This window comes from Caenorhabditis elegans, chromosome V (assembly GCF_000002985.6).
Source record: "Caenorhabditis elegans chromosome V".
Lineage (NCBI taxonomy): Eukaryota > Metazoa > Nematoda > Chromadorea > Rhabditida > Rhabditidae > Caenorhabditis > Caenorhabditis elegans.
The window spans coordinates 882084-904019 of NC_003283.11; the positions used below are offsets into that span (position 1 = coordinate 882084).

At 38.2% G+C, this 21936-nt stretch overlaps 8 protein-coding genes across 9 annotated transcripts; 2 read left to right on the forward strand and 6 right to left on the reverse strand.

Moving 5' to 3' along the window:
* Positions 1 to 92: 92 nt before the first annotated feature.
* On the reverse strand, positions 93 to 2341 carry srj-38 (Serpentine receptor class J-38; the record flags this gene model as incomplete). Its single annotated transcript, NM_070948.1, has 5 exons — positions 93 to 255; positions 503 to 672; positions 1185 to 1286; positions 1333 to 1701; positions 2153 to 2341. The coding sequence occupies 5 exons, from the start codon at positions 2339 to 2341 to the stop codon at positions 93 to 95; spliced, it is 993 nt and encodes a 330-aa protein (NP_503349.1).
* Positions 2342 to 2794: 453 nt separating this feature from the next.
* On the reverse strand, positions 2795 to 7233 carry T02B11.6 (Major facilitator superfamily (MFS) profile domain-containing protein). The gene is made up of 8 exons (NM_070949.6): positions 7009 to 7233; positions 5843 to 6070; positions 5238 to 5381; positions 5000 to 5181; positions 3935 to 4070; positions 3419 to 3687; positions 2991 to 3156; positions 2795 to 2946 (listed from the first exon to the last, which is right to left on the reverse strand). The coding sequence occupies exons 1-8, from the start codon at positions 7189 to 7191 to the stop codon at positions 2839 to 2841; spliced, it is 1416 nt and encodes a 471-aa protein (NP_503350.2). The 5' UTR covers positions 7192 to 7233; the 3' UTR covers positions 2795 to 2838.
* A 397-nt stretch (positions 7234 to 7630) lies between these two features.
* srlf-21 (SXP/RAL-2 family protein Ani s 5-like cation-binding domain-containing protein) lies at positions 7631 to 8440 on the reverse strand (the record flags this gene model as incomplete). The annotated part of the gene is made up of 3 exons (NM_001313253.1): positions 7631 to 7738; positions 7782 to 7964; positions 8012 to 8440. The coding sequence occupies 3 exons, from the start codon at positions 8438 to 8440 to the stop codon at positions 7631 to 7633; spliced, it is 720 nt and encodes a 239-aa protein (NP_001300182.1).
* A 611-nt stretch (positions 8441 to 9051) lies between these two features.
* Positions 9052 to 9848, forward strand: srlf-22 (SXP/RAL-2 family protein Ani s 5-like cation-binding domain-containing protein; the record flags this gene model as incomplete). The annotated part of the gene is made up of 3 exons (NM_001313254.1): positions 9052 to 9471; positions 9516 to 9698; positions 9741 to 9848. 3 exons carry the CDS (start codon positions 9052 to 9054, stop codon positions 9846 to 9848), a joined length of 711 nt encoding a protein of 236 aa, NP_001300183.1.
* Positions 9849 to 10608: 760 nt separating this feature from the next.
* Positions 10609 to 11454, reverse strand: srlf-23 (SXP/RAL-2 family protein Ani s 5-like cation-binding domain-containing protein; the record flags this gene model as incomplete). Its single annotated transcript, NM_001313255.1, has 3 exons — positions 10609 to 10755; positions 10799 to 10981; positions 11026 to 11454. 3 exons carry the CDS (start codon positions 11452 to 11454, stop codon positions 10609 to 10611), a joined length of 759 nt encoding a protein of 252 aa, NP_001300184.1.
* Positions 11455 to 11884: 430 nt separating this feature from the next.
* srlf-20 (SXP/RAL-2 family protein Ani s 5-like cation-binding domain-containing protein) lies at positions 11885 to 12692 on the forward strand (the record flags this gene model as incomplete). Its single annotated transcript, NM_001307827.1, has 3 exons — positions 11885 to 12313; positions 12360 to 12542; positions 12585 to 12692. The coding sequence occupies 3 exons, from the start codon at positions 11885 to 11887 to the stop codon at positions 12690 to 12692; spliced, it is 720 nt and encodes a 239-aa protein (NP_001294756.1).
* A 133-nt stretch (positions 12693 to 12825) lies between these two features.
* Positions 12826 to 17104, reverse strand: nas-32 (Zinc metalloproteinase nas-32). The gene is made up of 12 exons (NM_070950.5): positions 16981 to 17104; positions 16533 to 16790; positions 16152 to 16375; positions 15553 to 15778; positions 15413 to 15496; positions 15153 to 15355; positions 14149 to 14273; positions 13869 to 14101; positions 13697 to 13821; positions 13329 to 13447; positions 13031 to 13223; positions 12826 to 12949 (listed from the first exon to the last, which is right to left on the reverse strand). The coding sequence occupies exons 1-12, from the start codon at positions 17047 to 17049 to the stop codon at positions 12847 to 12849; spliced, it is 1962 nt and encodes a 653-aa protein (NP_503351.3). The 5' UTR covers positions 17050 to 17104; the 3' UTR covers positions 12826 to 12846.
* A 116-nt stretch (positions 17105 to 17220) lies between these two features.
* On the reverse strand, positions 17221 to 21582 carry fmo-5 (Flavin-containing monooxygenase; the record flags this gene model as incomplete). 2 transcript variants are annotated; one of them, NM_070951.5, is made up of 7 exons in its annotated part: positions 17221 to 17629; positions 18504 to 18885; positions 19294 to 19419; positions 19469 to 19783; positions 20291 to 20534; positions 20581 to 20675; positions 21403 to 21582. In NM_070951.5, 7 exons carry the CDS (start codon positions 21462 to 21464, stop codon positions 17297 to 17299), a joined length of 1557 nt encoding a protein of 518 aa, NP_503352.1. The 2 variants fall into 2 exon arrangements, with proteins under 2 accessions (NP_503352.1, NP_001300132.1); NM_001313203.3 differs by lacking the exons at positions 19294 to 19419; positions 19469 to 19783; positions 20291 to 20534; positions 20581 to 20675; positions 21403 to 21582 and having other exon boundaries at positions 17297 to 17629; positions 18504 to 18713.
* Positions 21583 to 21936: the final 354 nt, after the last annotated feature.

Here is a 21936-nt window from a genome sequence, read left to right on the forward strand (position 1 = left end):
ATAATCCAAATAAATCAGGGAACAATTTTTCAGACAACAAATATGTTTATTCCGGTATTAAAATTCCTCAAAATACTGTATTGTTCACTTTTTCAAATGTTCCGCACCTTGGTACTGGGCTCTTCCAGAGAAGTAGTTGATGTTTTCCAAAAATTTGAAATTCGATGACGAAAAATCGGGAGACATAGGATGATTGCAATTGGATCAACGAAGGAGAAGAGTCCCAGAGCACCAACTTCAAAGTAGTTGAATTCTCTGAAATTCATAATTTTTTTTCAAAATTTGAAATGACGGGAAAATCTTACGGAGCTCTTCTTTTTTCATCCATGAAACTGTTCAAAATTGTTATTAAAACCAGAAAATTCCAAACAGAGTAGACCAGCTTTTACGGATATTTTTAAAAGAAAATTTCAATTTTTGACCAAACGTTTTTTTTCAAAAGTATTTTTTTTTTGTAATTGAAGAAGTTAGTTATTTGTAGTCTTCAAATAGTATATTTTACCTTGGCAATTGAATTCCAAATATAGGAGTGTACCAACAGAGAAGACATGGGGAAAAGCTGATGACTATTGGGATGAGGGTTTGCACAATTAAAGCTCTTAGAAGCTCAAATTGAAACTTGGAAGTCTTCTTGCTAGCATTACAACTCATTTTCTTTAGTTTGTGAATTGTCTGAAATTAGTTATTATTTTAAATTATACCAGGAGCGGGCGGAAATTGCCGATTGGCAAATTGACAAATTGCCGGTTTGCCAATTTGCCGGAAATGTTCAATTCCGGCACATTGCCGGATTGCCGCTTTGCCGGATATAAATGTGCCGGAAGTGCTTAGGGGGATTATTTATAAGACGGAAACACTTAAAACTGTGTTTTTTTTAATCTTTTCCCGTTTAGATATTTTCATTGAATTTTTTCAAAATATGACAGATGCAGGAACATTCATAGGATGCGTACAATTTCGAAGATTAAAATTGATTTTCTGTAATTTCCAGAAAAAATGTGAAAAACCATAATCTGCCAAAAAAATTTCGGCACTTGCCGCTTTTCTGGACAATTTAGCAAACCGGCAAATTCGGTTTGCCGGTTTCCCGATTTGCCGGAAATGTTCAATTCCGGCACATTGTCGGATTGCCGATTTTCGGAAAAAAGCCGTCCCTAAATCATACAAAAACCCAAAAGAATTACCAATAGAGCCAAAACCATGTATGCTGAAATGGAAGCCACTGAAATTGAAGACCAGATTATTGTAGCCAACCATGACTTGAACTTTGCCTCGTAGGATGCTTCCTGAATAGACAAATCAATAAAAATAAGACAAGGGTGTTATCCTTACATCGTACAATGTTCCAATCATATTGAAATCCATCGAATCTCTTCCATAAGTTCTACGTATTTCCTCTCTGACATATTGCCTCATCTCAACACTTGCATAACCCAGAAACCAACAAATTGTTTGCCAGGCAACAAAATATGCAACAGAAAGCAACAGGGATCCAGTCATGTACCAATGGAAATGTAAGCGAGTGAGGCTTGAATCGTAGATCACAAGGAATCGATAGATGAAGTGAACTAGGAGAAGTGCGTAGCTTGATGCAACCAATGAGCAACGACCCGCAGCCATGTGATAGTGGAAGTCGGAGATTTCCACAAACCATCCGTGGCGTAGGATGAGGAAGAAGCAGTAACGATAATTGTGGATATCCTGTGGTAAAAATTAAGCATTAGAGTAGTTATGTATTTAAAGCATGGGTGTGCGGCAAATTTGTCAAATTTGTCGAGTTTGCCGTGCTCGACAAATATTGGAAAAATAGACTTGCCGAATTTGCCGGGCTCGGCAAATTTCGAGAATTGCCGCACACCCCTGATTTAAAGTATAGTTTTGTTGCAAATTTTAAAGCTTTTTTTATATATAACAGTTTCACTAGGTATCCCAGACTTCTAGATATAATGGAACAAGTATTTTTTCGGCATAATTTAACAATCAAATTTCAGTAGGTATCAGTAGCTATATATATATATAATGGGAAACATATTTTTAAAAATATAGTGACAATTTCCAATATTCAAAAATTTGAATAAAGTTTTCTGATGAAAAAATTAACATTTTCTTTAATTTTTTTACAGCAGTTTTATTGCACTTTTTTGAAACTCACAATCGGAACCACCACATTTACCACCGAGTACAACAAATTGAAGAGCGCAAAAAACAGAAGCAGGTATCGGTAATTGCCAAAAGTTTGTGATTTTTCCGTGAAAATAAAGTAAACAAAAATTGGGTTCACAACCCAAGCCAAGGCGCATGAGATTCTTGGAAGGAAGATGTAAATCCAGTCGTCCAGCATTTTATTTTTTGGAAAAAAATGGATTTTTTGATACCAATTTTTTTTCAAAGCTATAAATAATCGCAATACAAAAAATTGCATATATTATTGGGGACAGGGGTGTATTGTTAACGTGAGATAATGAACTCCGGAAGTTACTATACAGCGGAAATTAGAAATGAGCATGTAATGTACATACAGTGTTCCGGAAACCACTATACGAATAATTATTTTTTTGTGACCAGTTACCGTATTTTTCCTAGTTAATTTGTCTAATTTTTTCTACATACTTTGACAGCTTTTATTCCAGTTACGGCTTCCACGCAGGCACCAAAACGCCCGCCTTGCAGCGACCTCTGCCTGCCTTGCACCGCGAGCCGCGCCTTCTGTATAGTGAGGTGCGAAACTTTTTGAGCATTGGTGTTAGTAGCTGTCAAATCCACTAATACAAAAAACCCATTTAATGTCGGCTGCTTTGTTCGGAATACATAATTTATTCATACAACCAATAAAGTAATTTAGTCATGTGCTTCAATCGATTTTTTCAACGGAAACTCATGTGGCTCTTCACATTTCGTAAAATCGGCTGGCTGGTCGGTAAAGAAGAAATAGGCAGAAAAATTTGCCTGAAAAAACTCAATTTTCAGAAAACAAAAAAACTTAAATTCACCACCAAAAGCAGCCCGGACATGACGAGAAACGCGTGGGACCACTGGCCCCGGTCAGACTCGTCGGTTACGGTAGCCGCCACTATTGCTGGCACAAAGAATAGGGCCAGGCACTTGCAGAATTGAATAGCAGCAATTACGACATCCGCGAATTGTTGAGATACATGTCTGGAAATGGGTGGTTTGTGATCGACAGGTAGGCAAATGCCTACATGCCTAAATGCCTAGATGCCTAGATGCCTACATGCCTACATGCCTACATGCCTACATGCCTACATGCCTACATGCCTACATGCCTACATGCCTACATGCCTACATGCCTACATGCCTACATGCCTACATGCCTACATGCCTACATGCCTACATGCCTACATGCCTACATGCCTCCATGCCTACATGCCTACATGCCTACATGCCTACACGTTCTTACCTCCCGCACTGATAGAAGCCTGCGCAGTTTGTCGACATTAGACAATTCACTGCAATCAGTAAAAACATTGCAACCCATTTTTGATCCTTCGAAATAAATCCCAATCCACCGAACAAAATTGAAACTATTCCACAGGAAATTGTGTTGAAAATGAGCATTTTAGCCTTTGGATTTATTGAAGTTATTCTATCACTGATAAAAGCCGCACCAAATTTGAATGGGAGCTGTGCAAAGTTGGTGATGCCAATGATGAATGCGGTTTGCTCAATCTGGAAAAAAACCCCATTCATGATTTTTTTTTACAGTTTCACGTGGTGTCAGAGTGTCTCATTTAGGCTTGATCTGCGTAGATCTACAAAAAATGCGGGAGACGAGACGCAGAGCTCTCAACTGATTTCGCATGGTTAAAAACGTGCGGACGTCACATTTTTGTGCAAAAAATTCCCGCATTTTTTGTAGATCAAACCGTAATTAGACAGTCTGGCACCACGTGCAGTTTCAATGCATTTTCTATACCGGAAATTCCAGAACCGTATGAAAATAGATTGGGGAATATGTGATGATCATAATCGACATTGAGAGGTCCATAAATGCATTAAACCACGTGCAGGCTAGAGCAGAGTTAGTTATCATTTTTAGGTATGGGATTTCTCTGGAAAAAAGCGTTTTGTAGTTATTTGGTTTTTTTTTCAATAAACTTTGTATGAATTTCTATAGATTTATTTTCAAACTCGAGAAGCCTACGAAATATGTGCCAATTTAGTAATTGACGTGGATGTTTTTTATAAGTGACCAGAATTTTTCAGAAGGTTCTAGAAAATTCCAAATATTTCCCTGAATTTTTATAAAGGTACGAGACCATACCAGAGTTTTCTCAAATTTCCAGAAGGTTCTAGAACATTCCAAATTGTTTCCAAGGAAATTTCAATTTCCCGTCAGAAAAAATGTCTCCGAAAATTTGGATGTCTCTCCAAAATATTTTAGAAGGGACTCACCACGTAGGAAAAAATTTATCGGCAAATCGGCAAATCGGCAAGTTGCCGGAATCAAAAATTTCCGGCAAATCGGCAAACCGGAAAATGCCGATTTGCCGATTTTGCAGGAAAAAAGGCAATTTGCCGAAAATTTTCGGCAATTGGTTTTTTACTTGTTTTTTTGGAAATTTCAGAATTTCAGTTTTAAATGGCAAAATTAAACACATCCTGAGAATGTTCCTACATCTATTTTGAAAAGTAAGCTGATTCTATGAAAATATGTAGAAAACGGAAAAAAAAATTCAAAAAGACACAGTATTAAGTGTTTCCGTATTTAAAAAATCCTTCTAAACATTTCCGGCAAATCTGATATCCGGCAAACGGCAAATCGGCAATTTGCCGAAAATGAAAATTTCCAGCAAATCGGCAAATTGCCGGAGTTGAAAATTTCCGGCAAACCGGCAATTTGCCGATTTGCCGAAATTGTTGTTTTACAAGTTATATTCGGTGATTTCAGCTAAATATATGTGGTTTTAAAGAATTATCCCACTGAGACTACCTTCAAAAAAGTTTTACTAATAAAATTTGAAACAATTCGAAAACTCACCTTCTCTTGCTAAAATGAGCTGCAGATTTGCCTTTCTGAATATTGGCCAATTCTCTTGAAGTCACACTAGAATGTGACAATGGATCATCCGAATACACAAAATACCATAAAACAAAGCATAGTGCTCCGGCGATCGAGTGTACATAGAATGAGAATCTCCAGCCAAGGCTTGAAGTACATAGCTGAAAATGTAACTTTTCGGTTGTAAAATTGGAAATTCCCATAAATCTGAACGTACGAATCCCGTGACAGCAGTCGTGATTACTGTAGCAAACGGCGAGAACACGGTAAGAACCGACACGAAAAAGGCGACTTCATCGTGTGGAGCCCATTTCACGCAAATTATGCCAATTACGGCGAAATCTGCTGCGTAAGCGATTCCCTGGAATTTTTTTAAAAAATGTAGGTTGTTTTAATTTTTGCTCAGAAATTTCTAGATTTCTCGGCCGCTTTGGCTGAAGATTTTAATGGGATTCAAAAGGCTCTGCGAAATTTTTAAAATTAAGTGTATTAATTCTGATTTTGCTAGTTTTGATGACCTAACAAATTCATTATCCGAATTTCTAATCCACCTACTTTGACAATATCTTGGCTGGAAATTGAAAATTCCGGGAATTTCTTAAATGGTTTCCAACCTGCTTTGAACTGCTAACTGCTAATAAATTTGTTTGAAAGGTATAATTGTGCCAAAAAATGCGTGCATTTTCTTTTAGAAATATGGCTTAGCATTTTTTCAAAAAAATTTAATTAACATCCAAAAATGAGCAAATGTTAGATTTTTATTGATAACGTTTAAAATCACAGAAAATTTTTGGTTTTCAAAAGTACAGTTTTTCACGTTACCTGAATTAATCTAATGGCCAGCAATAACCAATAACTATTCCCAGCTGCAAATGGTGTACACGAAGTAGCCACAAGAGAAATAATACCAGCTGAGAGGAACACATTCTTGGCGCCATATTTTACATACATCCAGTTGTAGGGAACAGTTCCGATTATTGTACCAATTGCGACTGCCCATATAAGTTGCGCTTTTCCTGTTGACGTGTAGTCGTAGATTGATTGGAGGGTCTGAATACAATTTAATTCTGGAGTTTGGCATCTTGATGCCCCCGACTGATTTTTGATTAAAAATATAAATTTTCAATTTGAAGTTCCACTAAAATTTTTTTGAATAAGCATTCAACATTTCTTCCAAACATTTTATTTAAAAAAAAAGAACTCACCAGGTTTCCTGCCAGATTGTTATTCTAAAACATGTTATGGTAAAATATAATTTAAAATTCTGGATTTTTTCATACTTAAAATAATTTTTCATACTAAAAAAATAATTTTCAAAAAATGGAGAAAAAACCTGGTTCGTTTAGACTCAAAAAGTTTTTTTTTAATTCGCAACAATTTCAATAAATGTTTTAGGGCTTTGGAAAAATAGTTTTTTTTTAAATTAAAATTTTTAAAGATAAATTAAAAATTAACAGCTTTTTTAAATACATGTACAACAGGGGTGTGCGGCAAATTTGCCGAATTTGCCGTTTGCCGAGCTCGCCAAATTTGCCGAACTTGCCGCACACATCAAAAAATTTGGCAATACAATTTTGACCAAAACTATTGATTTTGTCCCCGAAAATTTAGTAAATGGCATGAAATCGAGTTATTTTATTGCTTAAGCAGACCAAATTTTTGTCCAGAATTTAGTCATTTTGGTGCTCCAAAAAACATCAAAAAGTATCACAATTTCGGAGTTTGTTAAGCGCGGAAAATATGCCGAATTTGCTGAATTTGCCCTGCTCGCCAAATATTGGAAAAATAGATTTGCCGAATTTGCCGAGCTCGGCAAATTTTGAGATTTGAAGCACACCCCAGATGCACAACAAACCCTTCTTTTTTGTTAGATAAATGACGTCATACATGACCTAGAAACTTTTTTAAGGGACATCCATAACATTATAAACATTACGCAAAGCTTGTTTAATTTTTCAAAATTTTAAAATCCACTTTTCACAACTTACCCCATTAGCTCCTTGCACTGCTCCTTGCATATCATTTTTCATGCAAATAAATGCGAAATTCATAATTGTATAATTGGAGAAAATGCTCATCAGACAGAAAAATGCGACCATCATCACAATAAAACGGTAGTAGGGAAGTTTGGGAAGACACATTTTCTCACTATGAATGGAACTTTGTGTCATTTTCCGAAGAGGATTTTAATTTATTCAACAATTTTGAAGTGGACACGATGTAATGATGATAGGGGAAATGGAATAGAAGTCAACACATTTATAACCTGTATTTTTGTGTACTATTTGTACTTGTTTTGATGAATACTGACCTGATCTTTGTCGTTGAAAAGTGTACAAAGTACAGTTTCATGTCTTTTAAAAGTGACAACAAAGGGGGTATAATTGGCATCAGTGAAACAGTCGGTCATTGTCCGGATTTTTTAGAAGCAGAAATTTTTGCTGTAGACCATAACTAACCAATGTTGTCAGCAGCAAATTGATCCACCCGAAATATTTTTTTAAAAAACGTTTTCCTTACAATTTCATAAGTCTAGCTTTAAGTTTTGAAGAAATTTGAATGTTCAATAATTTATTTACATGAAAATATACAAAATGAGAATGCATATAATTAAACGTTAATTGGAACTTGTGGAGTTGAAACGGGGAGCTCTGGAACACCAATACCTCCAAGGTTATTGAGAAGTTGAGTAATGATGAAGAGAATTGTGTTGAATTGCTGAAAAATAAATGAATAGGAGAGACATTAAAGAATATCTTACAATTTCATTGTTTTCCTTCAATTGATTGATTGCTTGTTCTTTTTCTTCATTAGTTTGATTACTTTCGACAATATTTTTCAGTTGTTGGAGAACATCAGCAAGACTTCTGATGATTTCAGAAGCTTGTTCAAATAGTGACCTAAGCAATTCAGAGACACCAGCTACAAGTTGATTGAGAGCATCCTGAAAAACATATAGAATAGGAGAAGATTAATAGAGTATTGACTTACACCAAGAGATGGATTAACAGCATTGAGTTGAGAAACAACTTGTTCAATTGGTGTATTAGCAGTTACGGAAGACAGAATTTCTTGAACTTTTTGAAGATCTTGATCGGAAATCTGGCTAACGAAATTATTCAAAAGTGTAGTTATTTGAGAGTTATTTCCAAGAAGTGGTAATTGCAAATCATTTGAAGGTAGATCAAGAATCGTCAGTAATCCATTGACTGCATTTTGATCTCCACCAAGAAGTCCTCCGAGTATTCCATCATCTCCAAGGATGCCTCCAACACCTCCTACTTCAGGAACTCCACCAATTCCTGGGTTTCCTAGATTTCCTCCCAGAAGTCCTCCTAATCCACCTTCTCCTAGAATCGGAATAGCAGTAGAAAGAGCAATGGAAGCAACGAAGACAAGAGCAATTTTTGACGAGCACATTCTGAAAAGTTGATGTATTTCCACAGTTTCTGTTTGCCTTTTATATTGCTGCAATGCTCCGATCTCTGAGAAATAAACTGGAACTGACTAAAACAAAAAGTTGACATGTTTTTTTTTAGATTATTCAATACTCGACAGTATATTCAAATGAAATGGTCATCGAACAGCAGACAATCACATCATATTTATTTCGAGACTTATATATCTGAAAGTAGTTTCAGATCTTTACGTGTTGTCTGATAAAAAACATCAATTTTTGACTGAACAATGCTTTGCATAATTCAAATTTCAAAAATCATAATAATATTTTCACAATATTTCTACAGGAATATCATTTACTATATATAAAGCGCTTATTCTGTGTGTCCATAGTTTGTAGTCTATGTATATAGTCGGGGTACTGTAGTGGTACAATAGTGGTACGGTAGGAATACTGTAGGGTTACGGTAGTTTCATAAAAATTAATTTTCAGCCCCAGAAGTCGGGGGCCGCGCCGAAGGTGCGGTCCACGGCTGGTTAGTATATAAGTAGCAGTGAGCGTAGAGTAAAATCATCAGTTTCAGTTTTTTATTCTTTGCTTAAATATTTCATTGAACAATAAGAATTTCAGAATGTGCTCGTCAAAAGTTGCTCTTGTATTCGTTGCATCCATTGCACTGTGTACTGCTATTCCGATTTTAGGAGAAGGTGGATTAGGAGGACTTTTGGGAGGAAATCTAGGAAATCCAGGAGTTGGTGGAGTTCCTAAAGTAGGAGGTATCCTTGGAGATGATGGAATACTCGGAGGACTTCTTGGTGAAGATCAAAATGCAGTCAATGGATTATTGACGATTCTTGATCTACCTTCGAAAGATTTGCAATTACCACTACTTGGAAATAACTCTCAAATAACTACACTTTTGAATAATTTCGTTAGTCAGATTTCCGAACAAGATCTTGGAAAAGTTCAGGAAATTCTATCTTCAATAACTGCTAATACACCAATTGAACAAGTTGTTTCTCAACTTAATGCCGTAAATCCATCTCTTGGAGTAAGTCAATACTCTATTAATCTTCTTATATTCTGTGACTTTAGGATGCTCTCAATCAACTTGTAGCAGGTGTCTCTGAATTGCTTAGGTCACTATTTGAACAAGCTTCTGAAATCATCAGAAGTCTGGTAGATTTTCTCCAACAACTGAGAAATATTGTCGAAAGTAATCAAACTACTGAAGAAAAGGAAGAAGCTATCAATCAATTAAAGGAAACCAATGAAATTGTAAGATATACTTTAATTCTTCTCTATTCATTCAATTTTCAGCAATTCAATACAATTCTCTTCATCATCACTCAACTTCTCAATAATCTTGGAGGTGTTGGTGTTCCAGAACTTCCCGTCTCAACTCCACAAGTTCCAATTAACGTTTAATTAATTCCATTCTCATGTTGTATTTTCCTATGTAAATAAACTATCGAACATTCAATATCTCAACTTTCTTCCATTTAAAGCTTCCTATTTTCTAGAAGAATATAACTTATAGTATACAAAAAGGTTTTGGAAATTAAAAAAAACACATAATTCAAACTTAAAACAGCCTATCATCAACTATTGAGGTTTCCAATAAAAGAGAAGTTTAATATTGATTAGTCGAGTGTTGATTAAAATCAGCAAGATAACAAGCAACGAACAAATTATTAAATGATTTCTGACTGCAAACATTGAATATATGGTTCAATTTCGGTGATATTTTTAAGACTCCCTGTTTGTGGCGAAAACTGTAAGAGGTCAATTCATTACTTTGGTCTCTTGTCTAGTCTTTGAGGTCCCCTCGCTATGTGCCTCTTGGCATTGCCATGTGGCAAAGTGAGTGGGAGCAACAAGACGGACAACACATTGTGTGAGAGTGGAAAATAAGATCTTTATTCTTCTGTTTGTGGTCGAAGACTTGGAGATCTTGGAGAACAGACTGGTAGTAATACCAGCTCAATAAACTGTATTATGAGATTATAATCTTTTTCTACAATAAGGCACTGGTCTACGATTGTTAATAGTATTTCAGATAATGCTATTGAAAATTAGAAGCGGACTATATTGAACTGCAGTAATTGAGTTTTCGTTCTACCACTACACTTCCAACAAACTTTAGCTTAAACTAGTTTTGAAGTTAAAAATTTGAATGTTCGATAATTTATTTACATGGAAATATACAAAATGAGAATGCAATTAATCGAACATTAATTGGAACTTGTGGAGTTGAAACGGGGAGCTCTGGAACACCAATACCTCCAAGGTTATTGAGAAGTTGAGTAATGATGAAGAGAATTGTGTTGAATTGCTGAAAAATAAATGAATAGGAGAGACATTAAAGAATATCTTACAATTTCATTGTTTTCCTTCAATTGATTGATAGCTTCTTCTTTTTCTTCAGTAGTTTGATTACTTTCGACAATAGTTCTCAGTTGTTGGAGAACATCCACAAGACTTCTGATGATTTCAGAAGCTTGTTCAAATAGTGATCTAAGCAATTCAGAGACACCAGCTACAAGTTGATTGAGAGCATCCTAAAATCACAGAATATAAGAAGATTAATAGAGTATTGACTTACTCCGAGAGATGGATTTACGGCATTAAGTTGAGAAACAACTTGTTCAATTGGTGTATTAGCAGTTATTGAAGATAGAATTTCTTGAACTTTTTCAAGATCTTGATCGGAAATCTGGCTAACGAAATTATTCAAAAGTGTAGTTATTTCAGAGTTATTTCCAAGGAGTGGTAATTGCAAATCGTTTGAAGGTAGATCAAGAATTGTCAATAATCCATTGACTGCATTTTGATTTCCACCAAGAAGTCCTCCGAGTATTCCATCATCTCCAAGGATGCCTCCAACACCTCCTACTTCAGGAACTCCACCAATTCCTGGGTTTCCTAGATTTCCTCCCAGAAGTCCTCCTAATCCACCTTCTCCTAGAATCGGAATAGCTGTAGACAGTGCAATGGAAGCAACGAAGACAAGAGCAACTTTTGACGAGCACATTTTGAAATAATTATTGTTCAGTTAAAAATTTAACTGGGAATATGAAAGTGAAACTGATGACTTTACTCTACGCTCACCGCTACTTTTATACAATTTTTCCTGTAGACAAAGGGCGAAAATATTTTTATGATTTTTGAAATTCGAATTAGGCAAATCATTGTTAAATCAAAAATTGACATTTTTATCAAATAACTTTCAATGATCTGAAACTACTATCTGTCTGGAATAACATATGATGGCATTGTCTGCTGTTCGATGACCATTTCATTTGAATATACTGTCGAGTATTGAATAATAGTTTAAAAAAACAAACATGTGCTCAACAATCAACTTTTGTTTCTGGACAGTTCCAGTTTATATTTCAGAGATCGGAGCAATGCAACAGTATAAAAGTTGAACAGACTGTGGAAACTCACATCAACTTTACAAAATGTGTTCGTCAAAAATTGCTCTTGTCTTCTTTGTTTCCATTGCTCTTTCTACTGCTATTCCGATTTTAGGAGAAGGTGGACTTGGAGGACTAATCGGAGGAAATCTAGGAAATCCAGGAATTGGTGGAGTTCCTGAAGTAGGAGTTGTTGGAGGCATCCTTGGAGATGATGGAATACTCGGAGGACTTCTTGGTGGAAATCAAAATGCAGTCAATGGATTATTGACAATTCTTGATCTACCTTCAAACGATTTGCAATTACCACTCCTTGGAAATAACTCTCAAATCACTGAACTGTTGAATAATTTCGTTAGCCAGATTTCCGAACAAGATCTTCAAAAAGTTCAAGAAATTCTATCTTCAATAACTGCTAATACACCAATTGAACAAGTTGTTTCTCAACTTAATGCCGTTAATCCATCTCTTGGAGTAAGTCAATATTCTATTAATCTTTTAATATTCTTTATGATTTGAGGATGCTCTCAATCAACTTGTAGCTGGTGTCTCTGAATTGCTTAGATCAGTATTTGAGCAAGCTTCTGAAATAATTAGAAGTCTTGTAGATGTTCTCCAACAACTGAGAAATATTGTCGAAAGTAATCAAACTACTGAAGAAAAAGAACAAGCTATCAATCAATTGAAGCAAACCAATGAAATTGTAAGATATACTTTAATTCTTCTCTATTAATTTATTTTTCAGCAATTCAATACGATTCTCTTTATCATCACTCAACTTCTCAATAACCTTGGAGGTGTTGGTGTTCCAGAACTTCCCGTCTCAACTCCACAAGTTCCAATTAACGTCTAATTAATTGCATTCTCATTTTGTATATTTTCATGTAAATAAATTATCGAACATTCAACATTACCCAATTTTGTTGCATAGCAAAATAATTTTAAATGTAAAATGATCAAAGTTCAACTTGGTCAAAAGAACAGTAACGAACACAAAATATTTTATTTCAAACCGGATTAGTACAGAAACCGCAAGTTTCAGCGCATGAGAATTCGGCGGCAAGTGGCGGTTGTTGGGTGCACATTCCGTTCGTGGAGTAGGTAGAGCATCTGGAAGGTGAAATTTCGAAGATTTTAAAATCTAGGACACTTGTGACGTCACTCCTCTTCCATGACCTCCCCAAAACTCACTGGCTCTTGGGAAACCTGTCCTTACATGTCCCATCATCTGACGCCACCTTCCCACACAAATCCATAGTCGCCGCACACATCACCTTCAGCTGAGCAGTGTCATAAATTGAGCAACCCTGCTCTTTTGCACTTTTCAAAGAAAGACACGTGGCTTTGTCGGATGTATCAGCACATGCGGTGACGTTAGAGTCCACTGAAATTTATGGAATTAGCAATAGAGTGACACTGCGGCCTGCCTTGTGCCTACCCCTACGGTTTTTCGGAGAAAATAGGCAGGCAGGCCTAATTTAGCGCTTACCGTATCGATATGACCATGTGTACGTGGTTTTGTAGTACCGATTAAAGCTGAAGACGGGCATCGGATTGACACCGAAGTCGGCAGTCATGATCTCAGCGTTGAACTCGTCGCAACAGTACCTGAAGGTTTCGAGGTTATCTTTCGTGCAAAAATATGGCTACCATGATCTACCATGATCCATGATCTACCATGATCCAGAATCTACCTCGATCTACAAGGATCTACCATGAGCCAGGATCCACCATGATCAACCATGTTATATCATGATCTACCATAAACTGCCATGATCTACCATGATCTACCATGATGCACCATGTTCTACCATGTTCTACCATGATCTACCATGATCTACCATGATCCTAACTTACCTCGCCTGCGTAATTGTCATGTCACTTTTCAACTTCGGTTCAACTCCATTAAATGTGCACCCGTAGACACATTGGGTGTTGTACGTGGAATCGATTCGAAATTGAATTTGCTTACCGACAGGCGCCTGGAAACCTTTTTTTTTCAATCAAGATAACTTTTCCGGCTAAAAACCTGAATCCAATGATTACAGTAAACTGCGCTTGGTCTCGCTGTGGCGGAATTTGACGCATTCCCAAATGTATACGTCTCCTGCTGCCACGTGTCAGTTGCAGTCAAAGTGCTTCCACATCCGTAATCTGTTCTTTCAGTGCACAAGGCTCCACCAAAACCGTACGGGCAAATGCAAACGGAACAGTTTGCAGGGTTCGTGAAGCCGCCATTTCCACAGCTGAGAATTGTTGGGCCTGAAGGGTTAGAGTTGGTTTTGGTAGTTTTCGGTAGATCAACTCACAAGAGCAAGAGTAATGCGTGTTGAGCATTTTCAAGTCCAGAAAAGTCACAATTCGTCCGCCCATGGTGTATACCATCACCGGATCTTTGGGCACTATGGAATCAACTCCGCCGGATGAGACAAACCTGGAAAGGCCTTTCAGTGGGGTACTGTAGGTAGGGTTACTGTAGTGGTATTGTAGAGTTATACTGTAGGGTACACTGTGAGGATACTGAATGGTTACTGTAGGGTTACTGTAGGGTAACCGTGGGGTTACTGTGGGGTTTAACAGTAGGGGGTTATGCTGAGGAGGATACTGTAGGGTTACTGTTGTTACAGTGAGATCGCTGTGTGATTGTGATTAGTGTAGGGTTATACTGTAGGGTTACTGTACGGCTAGGTTGCAGGGATACTGTAGGCCTACTGTAGGGTAACACTGTAGGGTTACAGTGCAAGGATACTGCAGGGTTTTACTGTAGGGTTACTGTAGGGTCATACTGTAAAGTTACTGTAGGGTTACTGTAGGGGCTCCACTGTCGGGTTACTGTAGGGTTGTTCTGAAGGGTTATTCTAAATGGTTACTGTAGGGTTGTTTGTACCGTTACACTATAGGGTTGCTGTAGGGTTACACTGTAAAGTTCCACTGTAGCGTCGTACTGTAGGGTTACTGTAGGGATACTGTATGGATACTGTACCAGTACACTGTATGGTTATATTGTAGGGTTACACTTTATGGTTACATTGTAGGTTTTCTGTAGGGTCATTGTCGGGTTGCTGTAGAGTTGTTCTGAAGGGTTACTGTAGGGTTGCTGTAGGGTTACACTGTGAAGGGTTACACTGTGTTGTAGGGTTACAATGTATAGTTACATTGTAGGGTTACTGTAGGGTCACTATCGGGTTACAGTCGGGTGACTGTAGGACTACACTACAGAATTAGACTGTAGGGTTGCACTGTAGGGTTACTGTAGGGTTACTGTAGGGGTGCTGTCGAGTTACACTGTATGTGCTTCATGAACAAAACATACGCTCTTCCCGAATAATGCATGAAGCTTCCATATTCATAATCAACGAGGTTTGTCGATGTCGCTTCAGTCAATTTAATAAAGTTTTGTTGAGAAGACTCCGGAACATCGGTAAGATCAATGGTGACATAATCATCACGATCGGATCTCATCTGGGTGTGAAATAGCCCCAAAGTGTGGGCTATCTCGTGAGCCGCCGTGCCGGTCTGGAAACTTTGGGTGAAACGAAAAAAAAATTTTTTTAAATAAGAAATTTATCTTACCACTTCACACCCGTAGCCCAGTGATAAGGTTTGCTCCCCTCCGAGCATTCCGGTGTCTGAGTAGCATCCAACACCGCTGAAAATCTGAAAATTTTCAAGTTTTTTGTTTGAAAAATGTCGGCTGAAGTAGTTTAGAGGACCTTTACTCGATTTGTGGCCGTGCTATTCAATTCGAATTTCAAGCATGTATTCGATTCCAAGAACGTTATCGCATCACGCACAATTTGCTGAACTGTCGTCGTAAGACCCGAATCGAAATAATAGTACACAACTTTTCCGGGCCAGAATTGAGCCAAGTTATCGATTTGACGCTTTTTTCGTCGGGATTTTGAGGACTGTTCAGAGGAAATTTTCGCGATTTGGTTGCTGTAAAAGTTATCATTCAAGCAGCGGGTACTGTGTGGTTTGTGTAGGGTTACTGTAGGTTTAATGTAAATTTACTTTGCGATTACAGTAGGATTACTGTATAGTTTATGTGTGCTGACTGGAGGGGAACTGTAGACTTTATATAGGATTACTGTAGTGTAGGGACGCTAGTAATACTATTCACTGATGAATTACTGTAGGTATATTATAGGGTTGGTTTCGGTTTACTGTATCAATACTGCAGTGCTATAGAATGGTAGATGCAGGGTTACTGTAGGGTTACTGTAGGGCTACTGTATGGTTACTGTAGGGTTACTGTAGGGATACAATAGGGCTACTGTAAGGTTACTGTACCTATCCATTCCGCACTTACTTATTCAAATTGATGTCTCCTTGAAACAAATACTCATTCAATCCGGCCCGTTCATTGACTTCGAACATGTCCAATGCTGGTGGATTCTCGGTTATCTTCACTTTTCGATACGATTTGTGAAGTTTATTCGATTCCTTTTTGGTAATTTTTGGAATTTTCATCATCTTCTTTCCCATTTTCTTTAGCTGCTTCTTTCGTTTTTCTGGAGGGACTCCGCGGAGGGCCTGGAAAAAGTTGAAAGTTCAGGGTGGGCGTTCAGGGTGACCTAGAATGTTCAAGGTGCCCTAAAAAGTTCAAAATGGCTCAGAAAGTTCAGGGTGGCCTGGATACTTCAGGGTGGCCTAGAAAATTCTGGGTGGCTTTAAAAAAATCCCAAGTTACCTTCCTCAACGACTTCCTAGCTTCTGACTTTAACTTGTAAACTCGTGGAGACGTTGTAGGTGCACTAGTGGATGTAGTTACAGTACTTGTTGGAGTAGCGGCCGTCGTGGAGTTGATTCTCGAATTCCAAGTCCATTTCCAAAAGTACGACCCGTCGGGCAGCTTGGGTACCGTTACTGTCTCATGTTCAGGCTTTCCGTTCTCATTTTCGAATTTCCAGTCGAATTTTCGATCTCGTTCTTCTTCACTGTTGTTGTCCTGTGAAATTTTGGTTACGACGCTCCATTTTTTGGCCTAGAAATCTGGAAAACTCGGCCACCAATATATAAGTTAACTGGGTGGTGACCAAGCTTTCTCAACTTCCCGGGCACGTACCAAACCCGAAGTGGGCAATAATTTTCAAAAAGTTAATACACTCTAGTGATTAAAAAAATCCAAAAAAACCTACCTTATCAGCTAAAATAAAATCTAGAAAAATACTCAAAAAACCGATATAACAAATAAAAAATCGACGCATTCAGTGTGTGAGAGACATTGGCCACAACAGTCCAACTCTCCCCACGCCGTGGTATGTTTTAATCCCGCCATATGTCTTTTTATCCCTATTTAAAGTTCAAAGCGGGCGTGGAAGAGGAAACGTTGGTTTGTTGAGTAGCTCGGCCACCGGGAACAGGCTAAAATATGGAAGAAGCCATTGTGATTGATTTTTATTTTCATAAAGGTTTTTTTACAAAATAATTAGAACATATAACATATACTATAGTTCACTGTCGCTTCTTTCCCTCCAAACTCTTCCTCGCGATTTTACTATTCGTAGCTCTCTCCGATCGATAATCCACGTCCCAGATCGCCGCCTCGGCGCCTTCCCACTTATTCGGACCATTCAATCTGAACACATATGGAACACACGGGCCAAAGTATACTTTCCAGGCTGTCAAGGGCTTCCACATCCAGAGAGATCTCATGTCCGGGTTGCATCCGATGATTTCACCAAGTTCATGCATATAGGAGGCATAGTCGACTTGAATAGTGTGACGACGACTTGCCACGTAGCGAGCACTCATGATTTCTCGTTTTTCGGCGATGTCGGTCAGCATCTGAAAAATATTTTTTATTAATCTAGTAAATTTAGGACCGAGGAACTTTTTTTTTTCTTTTGGAGAAGAGACGCAGAGTTCTTAACTTATTTCGCATGGTTAAAAACGTGCTGACGTCACTTTTTTTTGGGCAAAAAATTCCCGCATTTTTTGTAGATCAAACCGTAATGGGACAGCCTGGCACTACGTGGGCTTAGGCTTAGGCTTACTAGGGAATATTGTTAATAGGGGAATTGCTAGGAAGACAAAACAAACTTTAAATGACAGGTGAAGCTACAAAAATCATTTTTTGGAATCTGCTAAACTCTGCCCCAAAGCTGAAATTTTCGGCCTTAAAAATTAGTGCCCTTCCCTAGTTAGGCTTAGGTTTAGGCTTATGCTTAGGCTTAAGCTTTGATTTAGGTTTAGGCTTATGCTTAGGCTTAGCCTGAGGTTTAGGCTTTGGCTTAGTTTTAGTTTCAGGTGTAGACCTGGCGTCAGTGGCGAGCGTTAGCTCGCTACTGACGCTATTTAGGCTTAGGATTAGGCTTAGCCTGAGGTTTAGGCTTTGGCTTAGTTTTAGTCTTAGGTTTAGACTTAGGCTTGGGCTTAGGCTTAGGCTCAGACTTAGGCTTGCAACCGGACTTCGATCTTTTTTTAAAGATTTTATGGATTTTCAGACCAAAAATTAAAAAAAAAATTGAAAATGTTAAATTTAGTTGGAATGAGAAAAAAAAATCGGTCATTTTTATGGTTTTTTTTTAATTTTTTTGGCTTAAAGTTATTTTCTAAGCAACACTGTACATATTTATCTTCGCGCCTACCGCCTATTTCCTGCGTTTTTGCGTAAACTCCGATTTGGTGGTTTTGAGGTTCACAACCTCGTCACACCTACCTGATCTTTACTCGGAAGCTTCATCCCATTTGCAAATGACTCCATATAGACTCTCGCCTGCATCTCACTGATCGGCATAATCGATCCCAAAGGCTGAATCAACCCAATCACCGCCAAAGTATTATGGTCAGCAGTTGCCAGAGGAAATACATACTTGTAGATATCCGACTTATTCTCATCGACTTCAATCAATTTTCCGCCCTCGATCATGTCAAAATGGTAGGAGAATCCAGTGGCAAGAATAACTTCATCGACTCCTTCCACAAAAGATCCATCATCGAATTGAACGCCTGTCTCGGTGAATGACTTGATTCCTGGCTTGACACGAACGGTTCCACAGGCAATTCGATTCGGCAACTCGTCGTTGAGGGTGAGATGAGCTCTGCAAGATTTTACACGTGTTAAGAATATATATAGTCACAAAATTTGTATAGCGCTCATGGTACAGGCTAACTACAAAATGCAAAACTGAGAAAAATCAGAAGTAGGAGTGGACAAGGCTCAAAGTGGCAGCGCATTAGCAACGTATCGTGTCGGTTGAGTCGACGCTCAGTGAAATGTACGCTGGCGCGCAATTGGAGCAATGTCTCAGCGTAAACTCTGGAGAATATGTCTACTAACACGGAGCAAGACATATGTATATACATAACACCAACTGGATCTGGCAACCCGGGCGTCCAATTTCCGAACTTTCACTCCACGTTCCATATATTCCGGTTTGCCAACCCTAGTTCCGACACTATCAGATGCCAAGACCACCGTATTTCTTTGTAGGAAAAGGAAAACTCACGCCATTGCCGCATGCTTCGGCTTCAATCCATACTTCTCGTGGTCCACCTTGTTGTTCAAAATTCTCTCGAAATTCCAGTTCATAATTGAGCTGGGGATCATATCAACTAGCTGCATTTGGAATTTTCTAAAATTTTCTATTTGAGGGGTGGCTTATAAACTAAAAAAAAACATACGTATTAAAAACCAGGTCGACCGGTTCTCCACGATCAGAAAGTCGGCTGAAAATCCAGCTTCCGCGTCGAGTGACCAGGTAGACTTGTTTGCCGATACGACTCAGCTCGACTGCACAATCACCGCCGGAATTCCCGATTCCAACGACAACAATCACCTTATCCTCATAGCCTTTATGATCCTTATAGTCATGAGAATGAATAATTCGGCCTTTGAATTTTTCCTGTCCTGGCCATGGTTCGGGAATGTGTGGGATCGCGTGGTGTCCGGAGCAGATCATAACTCCGTCGAAGATCTTTTCGTGGAATTTTCCGGATCTGAAATTTGGAGAAATTGTGTAGGCTTTGGATTAGGCTTTGGTTTGGATTTAGGCTTAGGCTTAGGCCTAGGCTTAGGCTGAGGCTGAGGACGAGGCTTAGGCTTATGCTAGGTTTTTTTTTTAAGTTTTTTTTAGTCTTGTTAGGCTTAGGCACAGGCATAGGCTGAGACTTAGGGTTATGCTGAGGATTAGGCTCAGACTTTGGCTTAGTTTTAGGTTTAGTCGTAGGCTTAGACTGAGGCTTAGGCTTAGGCTGAATCTTAGGCTCCGTCTTAGGCTTAGGCTTATGCTTACATCACGGCTATCGTTTTTGGTTTTTTTGTTGGAAAAAATGATTTTCTGGTTTTTCGGACCAAAAGTCGAAAAGTCAAAAAAAAATAGCAGCATATAAATTTTTTGTATTTCGTTAAAAGCTTGTACCTACTTCACACTGTACCTACATCATGCCTACCTCTGCGCCTGCCGCCTATTTGAAGCCGACAGACCTACAATTATGAAAACTTACTCATCAGTGTACCGAACCTTCCATTTTCCAGTGGTACTGTAATCATGATTTCTCTCAATCGAAACCACACTATGATTGAGCTTAATATGCTTCAGAAGCCCATAATGCTCGGCGTAGCTCTTCAAATATCTGCACATTTCTCTGTTATGCATGAAGTTTGCCATAGTGTCTTCCGGCGGGAAATCCGAATATGCGGTCATTTCTTTGGACGTATTGATTACAGTCGACTTCATAACGGTTGACACTGAGAAAAATTGAGCTTGAATTTTTGAGAAAAAAAATTGACTTACGGTCCGTTTGATCGGGCTTAAAGTTCCACAGTCCTCCGATATCTCCGGATTTTTCGAAGCAGGTCACTTCGACGTTTGGGTGAAGCAGGGCATGTCTGGAAAAAATAGAAGTTTCAGTTTTTTTTGCGCGTAAAATGTGGTGTACTGCAGCTGTGAACCTCACCGCAATGCACTATATTTTACGCGCAAACTATTACGGAAACGCCAAAATTTTAAGAATGCGTATTGGACAACATAATTGACGCGCAAAATATCTTGTAGCGAAAACTACAGTAATTTTTTAAATGACTACTGAAGCGCACACGTTGATTTACGAGCTCGATTTTTGAAAAGTGACAGCGATATTACATTTAACTGTGTTTCTTAAAGGAGGGCGCATTTATGAGAAAGGGTCTCGCCACGCGCCATTCATTGATTTTTGGAGTGCGTGGCGGGACCATTTCGAAAAAATGCGCCCTCCTTTAAGGTCGTACGAGTGAAGAAAAAATGCACTGTAATTTCAAATTTAAAAAAAATTATTGATAAATAAACTTAAAACAAGTAAAAAAGTGAGCCCGTAAATTGACACAAGCGCTACAGTAGGAATTTAAAGGATTACTGTAGTTTTCGCTACGAGATATTTTGCGCGTCAATTATGTTGTCTAATACGCATTCTCAAAATGTAGTGTTTTATCTATTTTTCTCTTCAAAATGAAGTTTTATATTCAGATTTTCACATTTTTAGGCAAAATTTCAAGAAATTTTTCATTTTTATCACAAGAAAAAAACGGTTAGGGTATAAAATTGGTATTGCCTCGCACTTCTAAAAGAGAACCCACATACCTGATAGACGGGAGCCCGGAGGCTCCGGCACCGACCACAAGAAGTTGTTTTTTGGCTACCATTGTCGAAAAAAAAATCGTTACGATTTGATAACAAAACTGTCTTTTCCCAACGTATTTATAGTGCGGTGGGGTGATCAATTTGGGTAGACTGGCTATAACGAGAGATATGGAGTCTGGTGAGAGACGCAGACAGCGAGGGACTACTCGTGTGGTGAACGTGTTTGATCATGGTGCATCAGACTAGAAAAAGGTTGTCTCGTGAACCTTTTTTAACCTTTATGGCTAGAATTTAGTTCAGTCACATTTTAAAAAAGCAAAAGTGTAATTTCATGGTCTCACAGCGATTGAGATATTAGTGTGAAAATTATTTTTAATGATTTTTTTCCCATTTTTCTTTTCTATTCAATCAATAATGACTATTTTTAACAACCAATTCTGCTCAAAAACTAGGCGATTTTTACTTTCTCAGGCCACCTGCGCCACAGCGCCTTTGAAACGGATTTCGATTTTAATTACTACAGTAATCTCTCAT